The sequence below is a fragment of the Dama dama genome, chromosome 22 (assembly GCF_033118175.1).
Source record: "Dama dama isolate Ldn47 chromosome 22, ASM3311817v1, whole genome shotgun sequence".
Classification (NCBI taxonomy): domain Eukaryota; kingdom Metazoa; phylum Chordata; class Mammalia; order Artiodactyla; family Cervidae; genus Dama; species Dama dama.
Window position 1 is genome coordinate 48,345,963 of NC_083702.1, and position 25,394 is coordinate 48,371,356.

At 44.7% G+C, this 25,394-nt stretch overlaps 1 protein-coding gene across 2 annotated transcripts in view; it reads right to left on the reverse strand.

The window, feature by feature from the left end:
* Positions 1 to 25,394, reverse strand: part of ABTB3 (ankyrin repeat and BTB domain containing 3) — a 319,893-nt gene that overhangs the window by 74,349 nt on the left and 220,150 nt on the right. For both annotated transcript variants that reach the window (XM_061125434.1, XM_061125435.1), the window contains exon 4: positions 843 to 995. In XM_061125434.1, the coding sequence (XP_060981417.1) occupies positions 843 to 995 (153 nt within the window). The remainder of the gene's footprint in view (positions 1 to 842; positions 996 to 25,394) is intronic.

The following is a 25,394-nucleotide window of genomic DNA, read 5'->3' on the forward strand; positions in this document are numbered from 1 at the left end:
CACTCACCTGGTGGGCAATGGGGATTTGAAAATGGTGTCCATGACACCTAGACAACAGACCTGTGAGTCGGGAAAGCACACACACTCATGCACACACACCTATGTCTGAGTTTCTGTATTGTCTGCATTTACAGCCAGGTTTTGACTCAACTGAGTGAGTGGTTTCCTTTCTTTCACTTTGGATAAAAGTGAGTCCCCCCCCCAACCCCCACCCCGCATGGGGTCCCATGAATAATTCCCACCTTGATGCAGGAGAGACCTGGATGCAGGGGTGAGAGATGGACGGAGAGCCAGTTCATTCCATACAAATGAAAAAGCACAGGCGCGCTCAGACCCAACCAGAAATTCTTCTCTGCACGGTTCAGTTAGAAAACTACAGGGAGACAACAATTTACTTCTAGTAGAGAGAGGGAGAGAGGGAAAGCGAGGCGGAGAGGGAGGGAGAGAAGGAGGGGGAAGGAAGAGGCGGAGAGAAGAGGGGCAGGATGAGAGGGAGAGGGAACGGAATAGAAAGAATACGCCTAGAATCAAGATCAAGGCACACGGATATCTTGTAATCGAAGAATCAGGAGCATTCCCACATAGCCTTGCTCCCAGTCCTCCTCCGTCCCTGCAACTCGAGGGACCTGCTTATTGTCAAGCCTGCGTCTCTCCTTTAAACCCGAGGAGCCTCGATCTTCATGACAGCAAGGCTGCCCGCGCACACCGCCCAGGGCGCAAACCAGCCCGGAGCCCCCGCGCGCTGCGGCCGCGCTCCCTGCACCGGGGACGGGGCTGGGTGTGCGAGGAAGGGCGCCCTCCCAGAGCCCCGCCGCCCCGGGGTCTCCCGCCCGCCGCCCTACCTGAGCTGGCGCGGCTCGCAGTCCACGCCGGGCAGCAGCAGCCGGGCGGCCTGGCGGACGTCGTCGCTGTCCATGGAGAAGCTGCGGCGGTGGCCGGCGTGCGCCACGGCCACCCGGATCCACTCCATCAGCGGCGGCAGCACGAGGAAGGGCCTGCGGCGGGGGAGGGACCGAGACGCGTTAGCGCGGCAGTAGCAGGGGCTGCCCGCTCAGCCCCACCCCGGCTCACCGCCGACTTCCCCACCGCCTCCCGATCACCCGCCTCCCCCTTTTCCCTGGAGACCCAGTCTCTCAATTCAAAGTGAGAGAACCTTTGGAGACATCCGGACCGCACCGGTGACCTCGGGGCAGGCTCTCTGGAGTCTTTGGGCCTCAGTTTCCTCATCTGTAAATGGGGGATAATGTGGCTGCAAGGATACGAAGTGACTCTTCTGTGAGTGTAATCTCCCTCGGCGATCAAAGGAGCATTAAGGAGATGAGTCACTTAAAGCACCAAGCAGAGGGTCAGGTGCTTAGCAGAGAATCCAATCCACTCCTAGGGTTATCAGGACTTGGGGCTCCCCACGGTGAGCCCAATCTTAAAGTGCCCTCCAACACTTCCTTCCCACCGCTAGCTGCTTCCCGTCATCCTTCCCAAGTTCTCCCAGGCCTCAGCTCTGCTCAAGCACCAGACTGCCGGCAGACTTCAGCATCTGGGAAGAAGCAGTCTTCTGGGAGAACCTGGAGGGGCAGCCCAGAGCTGCAAGCGACGTGCTGGGGAGGAGGGGGTGGTGCTCTGGGGCCTTAGCCACACCCCCAAGCTGCGGGAAGTCTCGGCTCCCCACTAGCTGAAGGGGTCACAGTAGGGGTCCAGCTGCAACTGAGATCTTGCTTCTGGCTGAACTTTCTAGGTGTAATACATTTGTGCCATCTTCCTGTTCCTGAAAGTGATTATTATAAATTCCATCTTCGTATTAGGACTGAGGACAGGGAGCTTTTGGAAAATCCTGATACCCGAGTCCTATCCCAGGATTCTAATTTAATTTGTGTAGGATGAGGCTGGACATTGATAGTTTTTCAAACCTCCCCCAAGTGAACATAACGCGCCTCAGAAGTCTCTGGAGAGTTTCTTAAAATGCAGATTGCTGGGCTCCACCCCCAGAGTGTCCAATTCAGAAGATCAGGGCAGGTGGCCAAGAATTTGTATTTCTAATGAGTTCTGGGTCTATGCTGAGGCTGATGCTACTAGAGGTGCCTGCGTGCTCAGTCTTGTCCGACTCTTTGAGACCCTAGGGGTTGTAGCTCGCCAGGCTCCTCTGTCCATGGAATTTCCCAGGCAAGAATACTGGAGTGGTTTGCCATTGCTCACTTCTGGGGATCTTCCTCACCCGGGACAGAACTCCCATTTCCTGTGTCTCCTGCATTGGTAGACGGATTCTTTACCACCTTGCCATCTGGGAAGCCCTAGAGGGGCACACTCAAAGAGCTTCTGCTCTAAAGTATGGTATAGGGCCTGGGGGTCACCTGGTTTTGTGTGTGTACGTGTAAATGCAGATTTCCTGGCCTTATCTCCAATGATGCTGATTGCACAGGGCTCATGAATATAATTTTCATAAGCAGCCCCTATGATATTGATTTAGGTAGACCAGGGGCCACACTTTGAGAAATGCACGGTGCAGATCAAAAAGGTTTCCTATTCATTCATTATGGCTACAACTGGGTTGAGGCACGTGGGGCATGTGGGTGTAAAATTTAGGAAAGCCAGATCATGTCAACATGTTCCAGCAGCTTTCTTGCCTCACCCTAGCCCTGGAGCTGCTGTTCAATCCAGCGTGGCTGCCATGGGTGGGAGAAGAAAGTGGTAAGTAAAGGGTTTATTTACCCAAGTCAGCAGCCCCCTCACTGTATGCAGGTGTCTCCCCATTCTGGTGGCAGGTTCCAGTTTTTCTAGAATGCTTTCTGTTTATCCAATGTTAAGACTTAACAGTTACATTCATCTCAGTTCATCCCATTCATGATCTCAGCTAAATGCTTAGGACAACCTACAAGCTAGTTATGATTATGCCTATTTTCTAGATCAGGAGAATAAAGTGTACTGAGGTTAAGTAACATGCCCTGGCTCACAAGGTTGGCAAATGTGAGAGCTGGGAATCAGACCCAAGACATTTGACTTCACAGCCCATGTGCAGTAACCCCATGTGGTACTTGTCCAACTTCCCAGCATACACCTGTTACCCCAAGGGGGCCCATCTGGTCATGGACCTTCAATGGCAGGTCGTTTCATTCCTTCTCACTCAGCTCCATTCTCTAAGGTTTCCAATCCTTTGAAAACCCACACCTTACTTAACCTTCCAACCACTATTCAAACCCCACCTCTCCCTAAACATTTCTCCTGGGACTCCTCCCGACACGGACCCTTCCCGCGGTGGCCGCCACCCCAGCGGCCTGACCTAGCAGCCTTGCAGATGCCACCCGAGAAGGTGAACTCCATGAGACAGGGGCCTGGGACTGCTGAATTCACCGACCCAGCTCATCCCCAGTCCCAGGACGGTGCCTGGCAGGCTGTGAGCACCTAATAAATAATGTGCTCATGAAACAGACTAAGATTTATCAATTCCTCACTGGGCAAAACAGATGAAATCGAGTCTCTGAACCTGTGGACCTGTGGGGCAGGTTCCCAGGGAGTTTCTGCTTAGATCAGCCTGCTGCTGAGGCTGTCGTCCTCATTCTCCCATTCTCTCCATCACCTAAACCGAATCAGGCACTCAATAAACACACACTGACTTGAAATTGAATTGGATTCTACAGTCTCAGGTGAGCAGAACTTATTTTTGTCACCATGACTCCATCACCGCTGAAACCAAACCAGGATGCCCTTCTGTGCTGTTTTCTCAGGGGCGGCACTCCAACTCCTGGCCTGCCTCTCCTTTGCTTGGTCCCAGTCCCTCAAGCACGGCCCACAACTCCCAACCCCTCGGGGTCCTCTGTAACACTGCCCTTCAGCAGCTGTCTTTCATGTTAGATGCTGAGGCCTGGGGCACATAGTCAACTCCTGATGAATACAGAAGAGGAGAAAAAGACGCTCTACTGCCTTCGAAATAACACTTTTACCAAGACAGGTGGCGAGCATTCGAATAAGAAACCTTGAACCCCAGATTCCACCGCCTCTGGGATTTTCTATGGACTTGTTCTCCCCTTTCAACATTGCCTTCTTTTCGTCACTCTGACCTCAATAGTTTATAAGCTCATGAATTCTTTGCCAGCAACTCATTTAAAAATCTTATCTTGTCTACTCAGAGGGAAAGAAAAATAGTATTTGTGAAGTTTCTTTTGGAGGAGGTTGGAGATGGGAAAGAATGCTAGGGTCTTGAGTTAAGGAAAGGGTGGAGAATGCTAAGAGGGAAAAAGACTGCATTCTCCTGATACATTTTTTTTTTTCTTTTTTTTTATTATTTTTATTTTTTTTTTCCAGTGGGTTTTGTCATATATTGATATGAATCAGCCATGGATTTACATGTATTCCCAATCCCGATCCCCCCTCCCACCTCCCTCTCCACCCGATTCCTCTGGGTCTTCCCAGTGCACCAGGCCGGAGCACTTGTCTCGTGCATCCCACCTGGGCTGGTGATCTGTTTCCCCATAGATAGTATACATGCTGTTCTTTTGAAATATCCCAGCCTCACATTCTCCCACAAAGTTCAAAAGTCTGTTCTGTATTTCTGTGTCTCTTTTTCTGTTCTGCATATAGGGTTATCGTTATCACCTTTCTAAATTCCATATACATGTGTCAGTATGCTGTAATGTTCTTTATCTTTCTGGCTTACTTCACTCTGTATAAGGGGCTCCAGCTTCATCCATCTCATTAGGACTGGTTCAAATGAATTCTTTTTAATGGCTGAGTAATATTCCATGGTGTATATGTACCACAGCTTCCTTATCCATTCATCTGCTGATGGGCATCTAGGTTGCTTCCATGTCCTGGCTATTATAAACAGTGCTGCGATGAACATTGGGGTGCACGTGTCTCTTTCAGATCTGGTTTCCTCAGTGTGTATGCCCAGAAGTGGGATTGCTGGGTCATATGGCAGTTCTATTTCCAGTTTTTTAAGAAATCTCCACACTGTTTTCCATAGCGGCTGTACTAGTTTGCATTCCCACCAACAGTGTAAGAGGGTTCCCTTTTCTCCACACCCTCTCCAGCATTTATTGCTTGTAGACTTTTGGATAGCAGCCATCCTGACTGGCGTGTAATGGTACCTCATTGTGGTTTTGATTTGCATTTCTCTAATAATGAGTGATGTTGAGCATCTTTTCATGTGTTTGTTAGCCATCTGTATGTCTTCTTTGGAGAAATGTCTGTTTAGTTCTTTGGCCCATTTTTTGATTGGGTCATTTATTTTTCTGGAATTGAGCTTCAGGAGTTGCTTGTATATTTTTGAGATTAATCCTTTGTCTGTTTCTTCATTTGCTATTATTTTCTCCCAATCTGAGGGCTGTCTTTTCACCTTACTTATAGTTTCCTTTGTAGTGCAAAAGCTTTTAAGTTTCATTAGGTCCCATTTGTTTAGTTTTGCTTGTATTTCCAATATTCTGGGAGGTGGGTCATAGAGGATCTTGCTGTGATTTATGTCAGAGAGTGTTTTGCCTATGTTCTCCTCTAGGAGTTTTATAGTTTCTGGTCTTACATTTAGATCTTTAATCCATTTTGAGTTTATTTTTGTGTATGGTGTTAGAAAGTGTTCTAGTTTCATTCTTTTACAAGTGGTTGACCAGTTTTCCCAGCACCACTTGTTAAAGAGGTTGTCTTTTTTCCATTGTATATCCTTGCCTCCTTTGTCAAAGATAAGGTGTCCATAGGTTCGTGGATTTATCTCTGGGCTTTCTATTCTGTTCCATTGATCTATATTTCTGTCTTTGTGCCAGTACCATACTGTCTTGATGACTGTGGCTTTGTAGTAGAGTCTGAAGTCAGGCAGGTTGATTCCTCCAGCTCCATTCTTCTTTCTCAAGATTACTTTGGCTATTCGAGGTTTTTTGTATTTCCATACAAATTGTGAAATTCTTTGGTCTAGTTCTGTGAAAAATACCGTTGGTAGCTTGATAGGGATTGCACTGAATCTATAGACTGCTTTGGGTAGAATAGCCATTTTGACAATATTAATTCTTCCAATCCATGAACACAGTATGTTTCTCCATCTGTTTGTGTCCTCTTTGATTTCTTTCATCAGTGTTTTATAGTTTTCTATGTATAGGTCCTTTGTTTCTTTAGGTAGATATACTCCTAAGTATTTTATTCTTTTTGTTGCAATGGTGAATGGTATTGTTTCCTTAATTTCTCTGTCTGTTTTTTCATTGTTAGTATATAGGAATGCAAGGGATTTCTGTGTGTTAATTTTATATCCTGCAACTTTACTATATTCATTGATTAGCTCTAGTAATTTTCTGGTAGAGTCTTTAGGGTTTTCTATGTAGAGGATCATGTCATCTGCAAACAGTGAGAGTTTTACTTCTTCTTTTCCTATCTGGATTCCTTTTACTTCTTTTTCTGCTCTGATTGCTGTGGCCAGAACTTCCAACACTATGTTGAATAGTAGTGGTGAGAGTGGGCACCCTTGTCTTGTTCCTGATTTCAGGGGAAATGCCTTCAATTTTTCACCATTGAGGGTGATGCTTTCCTGATACATTTTTTAAGAGAACACTTTGTTGGTGAAGTGTGTAGTGACTAAAACCTAGAGGAAGCCCAAGGAACTCATGGTTTAGTGAAGCAGATTCAGCCTAAGAATCAAGGCCCAGTGTGGGAGATGGGTAGGGAGGGGGCTGGTAAATAGATGGGTAGGGTGTGGGGGGTGGGAGGGTAGCAAGGAGTGTGTGAAAACTGCCAAGGCTCTGATTTCACCCCCAGAGTTTTGGTTCAGTAGGTCTTGGGTGGGGCCTGGGCATCTGCATTTTAAATAAAATCCCCTGGGAATTCAGGAGCAACCCAGATCTAATAACCTCTGACTACGTGGCCTGAGGTGAACAGAGGGGTGGGGGAACACAATCAATTCAAATAGGGCAGTGCCATTAAAATTGTCATTATGGCCTTAAAATACTGAAAACTGAGTTACCTACCATATGATCCAGTGATCCCACTCCTGGGCGTAAATAATGACAAAATGCCAATTCAAAAAGATACATACATCCCAGTGTTCATAGCAGCCCTACTTACAACAGTTAAGAAACGAAAGCAACCTAAATACCTGTTGACAGATAAATAGATAAAGAAGATGGTGATGGAATATTACTAAGCCATGAAAAAGAATGAAATATTGTCATTTGCTGCAACATAGATAGACCTAAAGATTATCATAGTAAGTGAAGTAAGTCAGATAGAGGAAGACAAAGATTAATATGCTATTCTTTATACATGGAACTTAAAAAATTATACAAATGAACTTGTTTACAAAACAGAAATAGATTCACAGTCGTAGAAAACAAAGTAATGGCTACCAAAGGAGAAAGGCAGAGAGGGATAACTTAGGGGTTTAGGATTAAAATGGTCTTCCCAGGTGATGCTAGTGGTAAAGAGCCTGCCTGCCAATGCAGGAGACATAAGAGATGGGAGTTTGATGCCTGGGTCACGAAGAGTCCCTGGAAGAGGGCATGGCACCCACTCCAGGATTTTTGCCTGGAGAATCCTGTGAACAGAGGAGCCTGGCAGCCTACAATTACACCCTACTATATACAAAACAGATAGCCAACAAGGTCCTACTGTATGGCACAGGGAACTATACGCAATATGTTGTTGTAGACTGTAGTGTGCCTGGAACCGGCATAACACTGTAAATCAACTACATTTCAATAAAATTTTAAAAATAAACCCTAAAAATCGTTTAGGGTGCACCCATATTGCAGGTATGTTTCCAGGGGCTGGAGATAGAGTGGAGAGCAAGACACATCTATGTTCTCATAGAGCTAACAGTCTAACAGGAAGACAGACATATAAGAAACCCGTAAACCAACCAAGTAATAAAGCAATTGCAAACCGTGATTGGTGCCAGGTTGCTGGGATAGAGAATAAACAGGTTGAGGTGGGGTGGTGGGAAGGCCTCTCTGAAGAGGAGTCAAAACCTCAAATATGTGAAGGAACTGACCCTATGCGAATGTGTAGAGAGATGGGTATTTTAGAGAGAAGTAACAGACTGCGCAAAGGCCCCGAGGCAGAAAAGACCGTTACAGCTCAAACCAAGGGGACTTCACGTGAATCATGTCCTATTTGGTCCTCCAGGACAGATGCGGTGGCCAGGACACATGTGAGGCAGAATCACTGTGGATAATGGCCCTCAAAGATATCAGGTCATATTCCCACAAACCTGTGAATACTGACAGCACAAGGAAGTCTGAAGATGTGGTCCAGTTAGGGAACTTGAGAAGATTAGCCTAGATATCTGGGTAGGTCCTAAATACAATCACACGGGTCCTTAGAAGAGGGAAATAGGGAGACTCAGTACAGGTGATACTGAAGCAAGATGCTCTGCTGTTGGGTTGAGATGAAAGGAACCACGAGCCAAGGAATGCAAGGAAGGAACCACGAGCCAAGGAATGCAAGGAATGCAGCTTTAGAAGCCGGAAAAGGTGAGGAAATGGAGTCTTCCCTCAGAGACTCCAGAAGATAGCAGACCTGCTGACAAGTTGGTTTTGGCCAGTGAAATTGATTTTGGACTACTGACCTCTAGAACTGTGAGAATGAGTGTGTATTGTTTTAACTCACCAGGTTTGTGGTAATTTGTCCCAGCAGTCCCAGGAGACTAAACCAGGGTATTGACAGGGTAACTGCAAGTGAGTTTGGAGACCAGAGGGTGGAGAATGTGAACCAAATATTAAAGCTGGGAGTGAGGGCGTCCAGAGGGCTCTGGAATCATCTCAGAGGTCTGAACTGCCTTGTTCCTGAGGTCAGAGCAGTTCTTGTTGATATGGGCTGAATTATATCAACCCCAAATTCATGCATCAAAGCCCTACGTGCCAGAACCTCAAAATGTAATGGTATTAAAATAAGGCCATTGGAGTGGGCCCTAATTCAGTGTGACTTATAAGTGTCCTTATGAGACGAGGAGACTGGGACACGTGGAGAGACACAAAAGGGCACCCATGTGAAAGATGCAGTGAGAGGGCAGTTGTCTACAAGCCAAGGAGGGAGGTCTTGGAAAAAACCACACCTGCTGACCAGTCTTCAGCACTGTAAAAAGATAAATTTCTTTTGTTCAAGCCACCCAGTTTGGGTTAATTTGTTATAGAAGCCCCAGCAGGTGAAAATGCCTGTGGTTTGACTTAAATTTTGTTCAGCCCTTGAGATTTTAGTCTGAGGTGGAGGAACTTCCATTGGAAGCTGATTCTTTAAAGAGCTGCTGGTTTCATTAATTTCCTAGTGACAACGGAAGATGAGTTCAAAGCCATTTGGAGGCTGTCCCATGCAGAGGTCAGAAGTTTGAGCTTTGGAGACAGGCTGAGCGAGAGCTGGATTCCAGCTCTACCCTCAAACTGAGTGACCTTGAACAAAGTATAGTTGTCCCTTGGTATCCAAGGGGAATTTGTTTTAGGAACCTCATTGGTACCAAAATTCTCAAATCCTTTATATAAAATGGCATAGAACAGTGGGTACTCTGTACCACAGGCTCTGCATCCGTAGATTCAACCAACTGTGGATGTGGGCCTTACAAATATGGAGGACTCACTGTATTCCAATGGTCATGCCTTGGTCCTCTCACTGGGAAAGTGGGGATAATAACAATACCTACTTCAAAGGGTGTGGTTGGTCTAATAATGTCGCCCCGCTGAATGTCCACAACCTAATCCCCAGAACCTGCCAAGGTTATTTGATAAAACAGAGCCTGTACATGAGATTAAATTAAGGATTTTAAGCAGGGAAGACAAGCCTCAACTACCCAGGTGGGCCCAAAATGAAATCACAAGGGAACTTAGAAGAGGAAAGTGAGACAGTCAAAGGTGAGACTTCCCTTGTGGTTCAGTGGCTAAGACTCTATGCTCCCAATGCAGGGGGCTTGGGACTGATCCCTGGTCAGAGAACCAGATCTCACATGTCACAACTAAGAGTTTGAATGCCGAAGCTAAAAGATCCCTCGTGCTGCAACTAATACCTGGAACAGTCCGGGAAAAAAAAAAAAAAAAGAAGGTCAAAGGAGGGAGTAGATGTGACAACAGAAGCAAAAAGCTGGACTAATACAGGAAAGGGACCAGGAGTTAAGGAACACAGATGGCCTCCAGATGCTGGAAAAAGCAAGGAAACAGATTTTCCCCTGGAGACTCCAGGAGGAGGCAGCCCTGCCGACATTTTAAATTTAGTGAAACTGATTTTGTATTTGTGACCCCTGGACTGTAAGATAATCAATCTGTGTTGTTTTGAACCTCCGTGTTCATACTAGTCTTTTTTTTTTTTTTCAAAGCAGCCACGGGAAACTAGCACAGAGGGTTATTGTAAGGACTGCATGGGATGATGTGCATGCGGCCCGGTGCCTGGTACCAAGAAAGTGCTCACAAGCAGTAGCTGTCATCATCGTCATCATCATCAGCATTGTTTTTAGCATCACTCAGCCTTCTCCCTGCTGGATGGAGGAAAAGGCCTTGGTACATAGAGCGATGTTCCCGTCTTTTTTCAAATTGAAGCAAATCTCTGCAGTTGCTATGCCTTTCTTTATAAATCGTGTGGCCCTGACTTTTCTTTTTGTTTTTTGTTTTTTTTTTCCTGACTTTTCGTATTTGTTATTTGTTGAGCTTTCTTAGGCTGGAGAAGAATTTAGATGTTTGACTGTGGTTTGGGAGGCTCATAATTTCAGGGACACAGGGAATGAAGGACAAGCAGCAGAACTGATACTAGACAATATCCAGGGCTGGTTTCTATAGCAATATTCACTGTGATCTCACTGTAGTGGTGAGACCAAAGCTAGGAAGATGATGGCAAAGGTCAGAGGTGGCCATGGCTGGTTACTATAGTGACAGCCCTACTATGCAAAGTACGGTGGGCTTGCCCAAGGGGGTGGTTCCTGCAGACAGCCTAGAGAGGGAGGAGCCAAGGGTGTGGGCTACAGCAGAGCTTCTTGAATATTAATGTGCATATGAATATCTAGGATCTTTTTAAAATGAAGATTCTGATTCAGTAGGTCTGGGGTAGGGCCCAAGATTCTGCATATCTACCAAACTCTCTGGCAATGATTCAGCCACCAATCAATCCATGGACCACACTTAAATAACCAGGCCCTAGGGAGTATTATGACTCAAGCCAGAAATCAGAAATGGTGAATTGTGTTATCATGTTTAAGGGGGAGAAGGTGAAGCCAGGAGGGTGAGCGCCGTAAGAGGGGCGAGAGGCCCAGGAGACAACAAAACAGAAGGAGCTTGTTTGTACCTGGATCTCCCGACTGAAGCTGGGGGAGGGTGGTGTGTGTGCTCTATTGGATTGGCTAAACCTGGGTCACAAACCTGCCCCAGGCTGTGGGGGAGGTTGGGAGAGCAAGTTTCAGCTTTTATCAGGGGAGGTGGGTTCTGCCTCCCACCAGGATTCTCCTTCAGTTTCCCAACAATCTTACAAAATATCATCTTCAGTCTTGGGGAGTTTGCTCTGAACCAAGCACCCATCTTATTGTCTGATAGGTATTTTATATCCATGATTGTATTTAGCATCATCTTGAGAATGTAAATACTCACAAAATATACTTGGCGATGGTTATATCTAAATAGATACTATCTCCAAAGATACCTAAATAGATATTTCTCCAAAGAAGACAACACAGATGGCCAAAAAATCACGTGAAAATATGCTCAACATCACTGATTATCAGGGAAATGCAAATCAAAACTACAGTGAAGAATCAACTCAGTGGTCAGAACGGCCATCATCAAAAAAAATCTACCAACAGTAAATGCTACAGAGTGTGTGGAGAAAAGCAGACCTTCCTACACTGTTCCTGAGAATGTAAACTCGTAGAGCCACTATGGGTAGAAGGAAATGGCATCCCACTCTAGTGTTCTTGCCTGGAGAATCCCAGGGACGGGGGAGCCTGGTGGGCTGCGGTCTATGGGGTCGTACAGAGTCGGACGCGACTGAGCGACTTAGCAGCAACTTAGCATAGTCACTATGGAGAATAGTATGGAGGTTCCTAAAAATCTAAAAGTGGAACTACTATATGATCCGGCAGTCTCACTCCTGGGCATACACTTGGAGAAAACCATAAATCAAAAAGATACCCTAGTGTTCACTACACACACACACACACACACACACACACATAACGGAATATTACCATATATATTATATGGAAAGTTATATATTCCATTATATATACATAATGGAATATTACTCAGCCATAAAAAGAATGACATAATGCCTTTTACAGCAACATGGATGGACCTAGAGATTATCATACTGAAGTCAGATAGAGAAAGACAAATATCATATGATACTGTTTACCTGTGAAATCTAAAAAAATGAAATAAATGCACTTATTTACAAAACAGGAATAGACTCACAGACATAGAAAACAAACTTATGCTTACCAAAGGGGAAATGTTGGGAGTAGGAATAAATCAGGAGCATGGGATTAGCATATGTACTACTATACATAGAACAGGTAACTAACAAGGACCTATTGTACCGCACAGGGCACTCTACTCAATATTCGGATAACCTATATGAGAAAAGAATCTGAAAAAGAATGAATATATGTATATGTATAATTGAATCTCTTCACTGAAATTAACACAACATTGTAAATCAACTGTATTCCAATAAAACTTAAAAATATATATATACTTTGTGGTGGTTAATTTTATGTGTCAACTTGGCTGGGTCACAGCTACCCAGATACATGGTCAAACACATATTACCTAGATATGTAGTCTGGATGTTGCTGGATATTGAAAGTATTTTTTAGATGAGATTAACAATTAAATCTGTGGACTTTGAGTAAAGCAATTTATCTTCCACAAGATAAAAGACATTTGTTCTTTAGAAGAAAAGCTATGACAAACCTAGACAGCGTATTAAAAAACAGAGATACCACTTTGACCTCAAAGGTCCTTATTGTCAAAGCTATGGTGTTTTTAGTGGTCCTGTACAGATGTGAGAGTTGGACCATAAAGAAGGCTGAGAACCAAAGAACTGCTGCTTTCAAACTGTTGTGCTAGAGAAGACTCTTGAGAGTCCCTTGGACTGCAAGGAGATCAAACCAGTCAATCCTAAAGGAAACCAACCCTCGAATCTTCATTGGAAATACTGATGCTAGAGCTGAAGCTCCAATCCTTTGGCCACTTGATGTGAAGAGCCGACTCATTGGAAAAGACCCTGATGCTGGGAAAGACTGAGGGCAAGAAAATAAGGGGTCCACAGAAGATGAGATGCTTGGGAGGCATCATCAACTCAATGCACATGAGTCTGAGCAAACTCTGGGGGACAGTGAAGGACAGGGAAGCCTGGTGCGCTGCAGTCCACGGGGGTCGCAAAAGGCCGGACTTAGCTTAGCGACTAAACAGCAATAACAACCACAAGATGGGTAGGCCTCATCAATCAGTTGGAGGCCTGAAGAAAAAGAAAGACTGATCTCTTCCGAAGAATAGGGACTCTGCCAGCTCACTGCCTTCAGATCTGAGCTGCAGCCTTGACTCTTCCCTGAGTGGATCATACACATATCCTACTGGTTCTGTTTCTCTGGACAACTCTGCCTCATACACAGCTGCAGTGGGTGCCACGGGACTTAATTGTCTGCAGAGAGGTAGCCTCCTCTGTCTACATGCATCCTGCCCCCTTCAGCCTCATGCACAACTGGCAGAGGCAGGAAGGAAGCTGAGGGCTGGATCACAGAGGACCACGTCCTAGCATCCCAAGTGTGCGGCCACACCTCTTGGGAAATGAGACAAAGGAATCACGGGTAGGGTAAGGCCAATGCTTTTACGGAAGAGCAAGCCATTCAGTACTAAAGCACAAGTCCTTTGCTATGTGAAAGTCCACGCCACCAATGGGTAATTATACAAATGCCCTGAAATGGGGCAAGTGCCAAGGGGCACTGGTGAGGAGGTGATGTCTGCTAATAATGCCAGCAGGTACATGTGAGTGGTGACCCAGCCTTCTTTGTCTTTCCTGTCACACATTCTGAAGAAGGTGATTTAGAGGGCTGGGGGGTCATGAATACAGTTCTGAGGTTCAAGCAGGTTCAGACAGAGCAAAAATGGTACACAAATTATAATAATCTCCTCAACTCCCGGCTGCCAACAAACAGCTGCACCTCCCCTAGTCTTCATCTTCCCTCCCACCCTGGAGAGGAAGGACTCCTCCACCCCTCCCCACCCCCCCACTTCCCTGGGCACGTGACTCCATCACTTCTCTCCCTACAGTCCCACAGCTCAACCTCCACCTCCTTTCTGGACTTTCTCATCAGCATTTAAGTGCTCAACATGTCTCTCACAATTTGAACCAGAGAGGAGTAGAAATGCTGGCGAGTGCAAAATTCACAGTTCTCCTGAATTTCAATCTAGGTCCTCGGTCTAGTTTTCCGTCTTTGGCAGAGGGAGCTCCAAATCATCTGGGAACCGAATGAGATGCATATTCCTGTGTTTCCTGTGGCTGCTGCAACAAACCATCACAAACTTGGTGGCTTGAAAGAACAGAAATTAAGGGCCCATTTTACACTAAGCGTGGTTCTGAGCATGAAAGGGAGCAGAGAGGTTATATAACTGGCCTAAGGGCACACAGTTATAAGCGGCAGTACAGGCAGACAGACCCGGAGTTGAGGCTAGTAACTGTGTTCTGTCATTTGCAGGCAGAGGCTACAGTACACACAGGCTGGAGCTGACAAGGACGGGAGTGGTGGAGTGAGGTGGACGGTAGGAGGCAGCCCTGGAGAGAGGCAAGGGACGAACCACCCAGGGCCTTGTAACTTCTGGACTAAAACTGTAAACTCCTAATACTTGAATTGCAGTTGAAAAACACAAAATCAGAGAAACATTTGAAAAGAAATATAAAAAATGGGTTGGCAAAAATATTCACTCTGAGAACGCAAAACAACAGGTTCACCATAACTGTTTAGAAAGAGAGCGGGGAGTTTTTTATATTCTGGCTGAGATTGCTGGCTCTCACTTTATATGTATCTTCTTTTTGCTTTATAATAAGACCCCCAGTCTTCACGTGGGCTCATGACCACCTAGGTTACATTTTTCAGCCTCCCTTTCAGCTAGGAGACTGGTTCTTACAAAGATATAAGCAGAGGTTTCTTGTGATACTTTTAGGAAAGTTCCTAAATAGAAGAGGCCCAACTTTTTCTGGTCTTTTCCCATTCTGCTGGCAAGAATGTAGACAGAATGGCTGGTGTTCAAGCAGCCAAACTGAACTATGAGGTAAAAGCCACATGGCACAGTGCAATGATAGAAGGATGATTGGTTAAGTGGCCACACCTGCCCTAGATTCTTAATTCCAGACTTGGTTTATATGAGAAATAAACATCTATCTTGATTAAACACCTGCTATTTGAGTTTTCTGTCACTGACAGCCAAATCTAATTCTAAGTGACACTCATATCAGTTCCCATAACATGTACATTAAATCTCTGCTTTTCCTTTATTTTTGTCACCATGGATTTGAGTTTCTTTCTGCTTAGCAAAAAAAGATAAACATTTTTTTAATAGTTATCTTCTAAAGACTATGAATTTGTAACCTTGAGATAGGATTAACATTTGTTCCTAGAAACTACATTTACTAAAGTATTTGTTACAGTGAATTGTTTATTCATTTAAAAGTGTAAACTATGTCATAGGAAGTTGATTTTGTTCATCAGCCTCAGGAAATTTTACTGACAGTGGCTTTGAGCTCATCATAATTAACCCACAAAAATCAGAATACAGATACTCTTGGAGACAGAAACGTATCTCAAAGACTTCATCCTTGCAAAAGTTCTCTTGTAAGGAATTTTAGCTATTTTCCCTCAACATTATTGAGTTAGAGTTGACGCATACCAGAGTGTAAGTGTGGGGTGTACAGGATGACACTTTGATGCACATATGTTATGATCACCATGGTAGGGTTAGTTAACACCTCCCTCACCTCACATAATTATCATTCTGTCTTTGTGGTGAGAACTTTTAAAATCTACTCACTTAGCAACTTTCAAGTGCATAATAAAATATTATTAACTACAGTCACCATGTGGTATATTATTAGATCCTCAGAATTTATTCCTCTTATGACTGGAGCTTCGGGTCCTTTGGCCAACATCTCCCCAACTCCCCTACCTCTTGCCACTGGCAGCCACCTCTCTACTCTCTGCTTCTCTGAGTCCAGGTTTTCCAGATTCCACTTATAAGTGAGATTATACAGTATTCGTCTTTGTCTGACTTATTTCACTTAGCATAATGTCCTCAAGGCCCATCCACGCTGTCACTTATGTCAGGATTTTCTTTTTATTTTCTCTTGGCTGAATAGCACTCCATTAACAGATCACTTTTTAACACACCACGTAGAATCTTTCTTTTAATACAACAAAAGAGGAGCTAAAGGCGAGGCCGGGCATAGTCTGGAGGTTCCCCTGTGTCCTTGCCACTGGGCTGCAGCTTTGAGAAAGTGATATTCCAGCTCTCTTGTAATAAACCCCTTGAACTCACATTACCCTGCACTTGGCAGTCTGACAGGATGGATTAAATTCATACTCCAGCCCTGATCAATCAAAACCCCTACCCATCAAATCACAGACTGAAGACAGCTGATTCCCCAGGCCTCCACGGAATGACTCATGCCTTGAGTTAGGAACATGCTTTAGAGCAGGCTCTGCCACTAACTGACCACGTGACTTGTATGTCCTTGGGGTTTTGCGGGCCTCACGTGCACTCACAGTAAAGGGACCAGAGAACTAGAGTAACAGCATAATATTTTGAAATAAATAAATCAATAACATACTGCCACAAGGAAGCTGGGGGGGAAAGAGCCATGAAGGCAGCTTCCAACAGAACTTTTTGCTATGATGGAAGTGCTCTGAATCTGTGCTGTCCAACACAATGGCCACAAGCTTCTGTGGCTACTGGACACTTGAAATGTGGCTAGTGCGACTGAGTAGCTAAATTCTCATTTTATTCAATTTTAATTGATTTAACTTTGGGTGGTTTAGTCAGTAAGTTGTGTCCAACTCTTGCGACCCTATGGACTTTTAGCCTGCCAGGCTTATCTGTTCATGGAATTTTCCAGGCAAGAATACTGGAGTGGGTTGCCATTTCCTTCTCCAGGGGATCTTCCCAACCCAGGGATTAAACTCAGGTCTCCTGCACTGCAGGTGGATTCTTTACCAGCTGAACCACCACTTGCTAGTCACAAGTGGTTAGTGCCCACCTTACTGGATGGTGTGGTTCTAAGGAATATCCTTCAGTTCAGTATAATTCCAGACAAGAATCCTGGTGAATGGGGAAGTGAAAAAAGGGCTACAGCAGATATTAAGCAACCTAATTTTGGACTCAGTTTTTCTTCCTATTATCAAGGTCTACATCATTATAATCATTATTAGGATTTTAATAGCATCGACTGGAGTGCTTACAATGGGCCAGACTCTGTGCAAAAAGCTTAAATGTATATTATTTCATTGGATTACAGAAACAACCTTGGAAGGTAATTATGATTATCATCCCTATTTACAGACGAGCAAACTGAGGCTTTGCAAGACTCAGTAACCTATAGGATACCACAAGTATTGGCGCAGAGCTGGGATTTGATCCCACATCTGCCAGAATCCAAAGTCCTCCTACTTGGCTATTCTTATATGGCTCCTCCAAAGACCAGTGTGGCATTGACTCAGTCACTGAACATTGAGGCATTTCGATTCACCTATGGAGGAGGAGACTGGGCCATGTGCAGTCTAAGATCTACTCACGTAGGAAAGGGTGATTTCTATACTCTACCCCACCCCGTACCAAGGGGGCCACGTTTATATAATGAACGCTATTGTTTACAGATGGGACCGTGTGTCTCCAAAAGTACCTGACTGCTCTGAGCACAGATCAATAATTTCCCTCAGTGGAACCCTGGACTTGGTTACAGATTGTTTTTAAGAGCTTCTCCGTATTGTTGGGCTTCCCTTGTGGCTTAGCTGGTAAAGAATCTGCCCACAAAGCAGGAGACCTGGGTTCAATCCCTGGGTTCGATTCCCTGAAGAATGGAAAGGCTACCTACTCCAGTATTCTAGGCTGGAGAATTTCATGGATTGTATAGTCCATGGGGTCACAAAGCATGGGACATGACTGAGTGACTTTCACTAAACACTTCCGGTGATTCAGATCACCAAGAGGACCTGAGTATCAGCCCTGGACTGAACTTACTAAAGTCAGATAAGATTCTTTTAAATTATATGATGAGAGCTTTATAGTCCATGTTTCTCTTTTTGCCTTGGAGGCCAGGAAACTCAAAGCTAAATTTTGTTCTCAATTTTAATAATAAACCTTGGGAGAGATTTTTCTGGTACAGTGGTCTTTCTTAGTATTAATGACATGAGATTTCGGGGTGTTTTTGGTACTGTTATCGTTATTTTGTGGTTCTGATAGGGACAAAGTAACTGATTAATAGTTAACCCCACTAAGGGATTAGTTTAGTGAGTAAGTAAAGGAAAGTATATGGGAGACCTCTGCAAGTTAATGATCACTCAAGAAAGCAGGTTTGCCACCTGCAAAACCAAGCAGGCGTGCTTAGCAACAAAACCCATGTAGCAGAAACATGAAACATGCCCCCAAACAATAAAACAATGGTGGAATGAGACCCACATCTTGCCCAGTAATGTCAGTAGTTTAATGACTCCTAGGACATGCTCCTTTGCCCACACTAAAAAAGATAAGGACATTATACTGAAACCGAGATGATTTACCATATTTTAGTATATGTTGCCATCTTTTTGCTCATTTTCCATTTTACCATGACAGTCCCAGTTTGACCATGTAGGGACAAGAAAACTGTCCCGCGCTACATGGAGGAGGAGCTGATGCTGGAAGTTTGACATTTACTAAAAATAAGGAAGAAGGTGGTTTTCTGCCCCTCCCCACTTTTCCTTTGATTATAAAACTGTAGTCCGTAAGTTCGCACTGCGGCACTCCCTTGTCTGCCCGCTTCTATCTCTCACAAGCATCCTGTACTAATAAACTTTTTCCTTACCTGTACGCTATCTCTCACTGAATTCTTTCTGAGCCAAGACAGAAGAATCCATGTTTTATTAAGTCCAGAGACATGTCCTGTGATTTCAGCTCTATCTAACTCATATTGTGAGTCTAGCTCAAGTCTTTTTCAGACTGTGCCAAAGCCCCAAGATTAACTGGGATAACAAAATAGAGAATGTCACCATGTAGCATGTGGGCGGGGGTCCTTTGGAAACATAGGGGATGGAAATGGGATAGAATTTCCCTGTAAAAGGAAAATAAAGAAGGAATACGGAGAAAGGAAGGAAAGAAAAGAAAAATCCTAAGAGACTTAAAAATCAAGGAAGGGACTTGAGCAGGAGGCCAGACAATTGTGGTGCCTACACAAAGCAACCATGTGGTCATGGAGCAGATTTATGGACTCCCCATATGCATGAGAAGAAAACATATGCACAATTTACTTCTCTGACTAAATGTTACCAATTCTACATTTTGTTGAATCTGGAAGTGAGAGATGACAGAAACCAGGAAGGATTTAATTAAAGGAAAACCAAAAGGGCTATTTGTTAAGCTGGACTTTGGTGCTATCTAGGAAAGGATTCCTTGTCTATGTCAGTATTCCAGCGTGACCCTCTCCAGCCACATAAGTGAAATAATCATGGCTGATTAGCTGATGAGATGGAAAGATCTGGGTGTGTCCCCTACCCACTGGTACAACCTGTCCAGTCCTCTCATGAGCACTCCTGCTGCCTCTCCTAGTGAAGGGGTCAAGCTTCGGGGCCAGTCTCAGGGGAGGCAGTGTAACAAGATCCCATCCAGGGATGAGCCCAGGTCAGGGAGGGGGACTGGGCCAGGTCAGGAGCAGTCACTTCTCTGAGATGGAGGAATGGGCTGGCAAGCAGGGTGGGCTGCGGGTGTGTGTGGTCAGAGGGGGTGCAGGCGTTGGTTCTGAATGGAAGCTGAGTGCGTGGTGAGTAGATAAAGCAAAGGTGTCATGAAACCCTTAGATTCCTCTCTCACCTCAAGATGAGGGTAATGTTCACTGGCCCTTCTTCACAAGGCCACTGAGAAGATGAGGTAACAGGTATGGAAGTACAATTAAAGATCGACATTTAGGCGTCTTCATGTACATCATGTACACCAGGCACCTCACACTTGGTCTAAGTTGCTATCAACTTAAACATCAGATTAAGATAAACACTTTTTCCCAGTAGTCATGTATGGATCTGAGAGTTGGACCACAAAGAAGGCAGAGTGCCAAAGAACTGATACTTTTGAACTGTGGTTCTGGAGAAGACTCTTGAGAGTCCCTTGGACTGCAAGGAGATCAAACCAATCAATCCTAAAGGAAATCAACTCTGAATATTCATTAGAAGGACTAATGCTGAAGCTGAAGCTCCCATATTCTGGCTACCTGATGCAAAGAGGTGACTCACTGGAAAAGACCCTAATGTTGGGAAAGATTGAGAGCAGGAGGAGAAGGGGGCAACAAAGGATAAGATGGTTGGATGGCATCATTGACTCGATGGACATGAACTTGAACAAACTCCAGGAGACACTGGAGGACAGAGAAGCCTGGCGTGCTGCAGTCCATGGGGTGGCAAAGAGGAGGACATGACTGAGCGGCTGAACAACAACAAGGAAGGTAGCTCTGATAACCAAAACCATTTCGTCAGCATCTTCCAGCTACAACTGTAGCAATACAACACACTGCCGAAAGAGGGCGCTCCTGCACACTTGCTCAGCACACAGGCTGGGTTCTCGGGGCTTTTCCTATCAGTTCCTCACTCCTGTTCTCCTTCCACTCCCAGCTTTCCAGCCTCGCTGGTCTTGCTGTATCCCTCTTTCCTTATTACGCGAGCAGTCCACCTTTCCAGGTACATCTCTCTGCTGCCTCCTCCTAGAGATCTTCTTTTCCAGACACGGCTCCTGCACTGGGCTTGCCTCAGTGCTACCCGCAGGAAGCAGGCCCATGACATGGGCCAAATATGAATCACTTTTCCTCTGGAAAAGTCAGACGGCAGGCCAAAGTCAAGTACACATTATCACAATGTCAGGGTATTGACTCCACTGTTCAAATCACTAGAGTGTGGCGCGCTGGATTTCATTATCCGCACTTATTTATCTTCAGTTTTCCCCTTCTGCGATACCCAAGGCAGGGGGTTCAAAGAAGTAGGTGCTAAAAAGTGTTTGTCCAGTTAAACTGATAACTGTTTCTATGAGTTCAGGGTCTGGTGTCAGACTGTCGTGAGTTTTGGTCCTGGTGTTGCCAGTTAACTGAGTCAGTGACCAAACCTCAGCGAGTTACATGGCCAAGAGCGCAGGATCTAATTGGGAAATGGGGAAATAGGGTAATACATGCCCTCCAGGCTTGCCCAGCACACAGAAGGTAAATTTCAGTAAATGACAATTGTTTTTGAACAGTAAAATGGTGTCTGAATTAGAAATTGGACTGGTGTGTTCTCAGGGAGCAAATGTAGAAAGTAGTGGTGGTAGCTCCAGGGAGCAGATCTCATCTCCACTTAAGTAAGACCTCAGAGGAGTCTTGGCTCTCTGGAGCTAGGATGGGAAGGAAGCCTCGAGGGCTGCTGCCTTGGCAGGGCAGTCCCTTGGGTAGGACCTTAGGAAGGAGGTGGAAACATTGAATGGGCAGTTGGTCTAGATGGCTATTTGGAATCCCTCTTCATCCTAAGGGTCCAACACTCCACATTTAACTGGTTGGCCACAGATCTAAGACTCTTTCTAGGATTGAACCATTGCATTATTTTCTAGTTTTTCTCTTCCATCTTTTCACATTGCTGTCACAATGAATGTGCTAAGACATAAGTGTGGTCATCTGATAAAAGTATAAATTCCTCAGCCTGCCCATTTGTTAACTGGCTTCAACCCACGTCTTCACTCTCTGTTCCCTTCACGCTGGTCCAGCACCACTGTGCTCCAGCCACACGAAACAACCAGCCATGTCTGGGACACACATGTCTGCTCACACCTCCCTGCCTCACTCTTGCTGTTGTCCCCTCTCTCTTTCTATCCTCTCCATCCAGTTAAGTTCTATGCATCCTCTGAGACACCGTTCAAATCACTTCCTTTGGGAAGTATTTCCCAAGCCCCCCCCCTCCCCCCACCGCCAAACTCATATAGTTAGTCCTTTGTTTCCCTCTGCCTTGATAAGCATTGTGTATATAATTCCATAATACCATATATATCATATTATTATTACAATTTACGTCTTTACTACCATCCCAGCTAACTGTAGGGGGATGAATTATTCCACTTTGTATCCCCCAAACTTGCACATCATAGCGCTTGCCACTCAGGATGAGATTTTCTATTAGTGTCCTGGTTTATTCTGTCTCCTCCACTAGACTGTCAGCTTCATGACAGCAGGGATTTATCCTGTTCTATGCTTTATCCCAAGCACTTCTGTGGTGCCTGGAACTTCATAGGTCCTCAACCAACATTCTTTGAGTGAATGAAAGAATGACTGTTGAACGAATCAATAAATGTTTGTTAAATGAATCACTGAATGTATGATTAAATCCTGTGAATTTGCTTAGCTTAATTCTGGTGGCTTTCTCACTTTACTATGGGTGATGAGTCACTGGAGTGGCTTTTATAAGGACTAAGTAAAATGATAAAAAAAAGTCACATGTTGTTTATTTTCAGTTGTGTTAAGAGTAGAAACGCACATAATTAAAATTCAATGAGAACTAGGCTTGGGTAAAAACTCTATAAAAAGTTAGGCTCAGGAACTTGGCCAAGTGTCCCAAATAAATCCCAGTGACCCTCAAAGACTTTAGACTCTGGGAAAGTCAGACATGAAACATAAATGATGGGCAGGCATTGGGACCACATTTCTCTTGCGTTGAGATGTTCCCTGTACCTGATTTACCACCACAATAAAACTAGGGAATGTAGGGGAGGCTGGCAAATTGTTACCAGCAACAAGTTCTCTGGAATAATCTATAAGGCTGTGCCAGTTCCAGAACACGTTTTAAAATTGCTAACTGGGACTATTTATAGCACTTTTCCATTTTTAGATAATAAGGGCAATCTTGTTAGGGATTTTGCATGTTTCAAACATTGTATGTGGTCTATACACCAAGAAAAGACACAGTTCTGTTCAGTTCAGTGAACCAATTCAGTTCAGTTCAATTCAACTCAACTCAAATAATTCAGATTAACAAATATTTACTGAGTTTCTCACTGTACATGGACTAGAAACCAAACTCCTCTATATACTCAAAAAGTTCTGCGAGATCTAACACTGTCCACCTTGGACTTCATTTCCTACCATGCTCACTCATTCTGTTCCAGCCTCGCTGAACTCCTTGCTGTTCCTTGCATGTTCCAAGAATGTTCCTGGACCAGGGCCTTGGCACTTGCTGTTCTCTTTGCCTGGCAAGATCTTTGCTCAGATAGCCACCTAGTTTACTGTCTTGATTCCTTTATTTCTCTGCTCAAATTCTATTTCCTTGGAGGAAACTTCCCTGACCATCCTGGATAAAATCGTACCTCTCATCACTGTACTTGGTTCAGGCATCAGTTTTATTTCTCTTTATGTCACTTATCTGTGCCTGATACTTTACTATTTATGCATTTGTTCTTCCTCTGCACCCCCTAGTAGAATGTAAGCTCTGTGAAGACAGATATTTTGCCTGGCATAGAATAGATATGCTATAAATATATGTCAAATAGATGAATGAATAAAATGAGCTCCTACTATGCATCAACTTCTATACTTGGTGATATTGAAAAGACCTTAGTCTTCAACGAACTCATGATCTAATGTGAAAAACATGAGAAAAGAAGCTTATCTTAAAGCCTTTTGATAAATGAAGGTACAAAGTCTTATGGCAGAATGAATCAGAATCAGCTGAAGCTGAAGAGGGTAGGAGTATGTTACAAAATGCCGTCCTAAGCCTGCAAGTGGGAGAAAGAAGGACTCAGAAGAGGAATCCAGGCAGAGGAAGTCAGATGAGGAACTGGAGAGCCAGCTTAGGGGGCTCTGTGTGGACTGGAGAAGCTGAAGGGATAAGTGGAGGGGAGGTACTGGCGTGGATGAACCTGAGAGATGATAAAGGCGTGAACAGGGAGGACCATTCATGGAGCAGGCCAAGCACTTAAAACTTGTTCCCTATGTACTGACTCTCTCCTTAGAGCGAGGGTCCATGCTGAGTTTTGCAGAAGACACAAGGATTTAAAACCTGAACCCTGGTGTTCAATCTAGCAAGGGAGGTTAGTGTGGCCACATAACCTCAGTTTCCCAGGGCATCCCTAATGGTGATGTCTGTTTGCCCTTAATTATCCTTGTAAACTTGTTAGATCATGACTTTCAATTGGGGGATTGGAGCAGAAAGTGGCCATCAAAGAAGGAAGGGCAGATAACCATGATGCAAGGCTGACAATGAGAAGCGCCTTGCGGGATGTTCCTGTAAAGTGCTCTGGGGTCTGGAAGGGGCAGTGCCTCCAGGGATGGATTTTTGGAGGCAGTAGAATCTGCAGTCAGTGTTTTCAATAGGTTGGTCCTTGATTTTGACTATTTCCTGGCTCCCTTTTTCCTTCATAACAATATTCTTTCCACACCATGCTGCCATAAGGGGCTGGAGAATGGCCATATGAGGGGTGGAATTCTATATAATGAATCCATAGAGAGCAGTGTGACAAAGGACTGCCAAAGGACCAGCTCCAGCCTTGGAGTCTGAACTCTTCAGTGAGAACAAAGCCTGGGAAAATATGAACCTTCTTTTGCCAGCATGTTCTGCCCAAATTCCTGGGCAGGCCTGAACCTGACCTGTTGAATCTTGACCGAATTCCTCACACCAATTTGCAAGAACTGAGGAAGTCTTCCCTGGGAATGTTTCTTATCTACAGGGTGAAAACAGAGCGAAGACTTTAAATCCAGAGTTATAAACAAACACAGCCAACAAACAAACAATTCCTGGAACAGTGGAAACTTCATTCTCTACAGACATGGCCAAGTACATGTGCAATGAACTCTGTACATAGAACAAGCTCAAAACTTGCTTGATGATGATGCTGGAATTCTCTTCTCTGTTCTAGAAACAACATGGGAAGGAGGGTGGGGGATTCCAGGGATCCCTAGAGCAGCCCCCTGGTTTCTTTTCATTTCTTTTTAAAAAAATTTAATTAATTAATTTAAATTTAGCTGCACTGGGTCTTAGTTGGGCTTCCCCCGTGGCTCATATGGTAAAAGAAATCACCTGCAATGTGGGAGACCTGGGTTTGATCCCTGGGTTGGGAAGATCCCCTAGAGGAGGACATGGCAACCCACTCCAGTATTCTTGTCTGGAGAATCCCCATGGACAGAGGAACATGGTGGGCTACAGTCCATGGGATTTCAAAGAGTCGGACACGACAAGGCATGTGGGATACTTCTTTTTATAGTTTGGCAGCGTGTGGGGTTTAGTT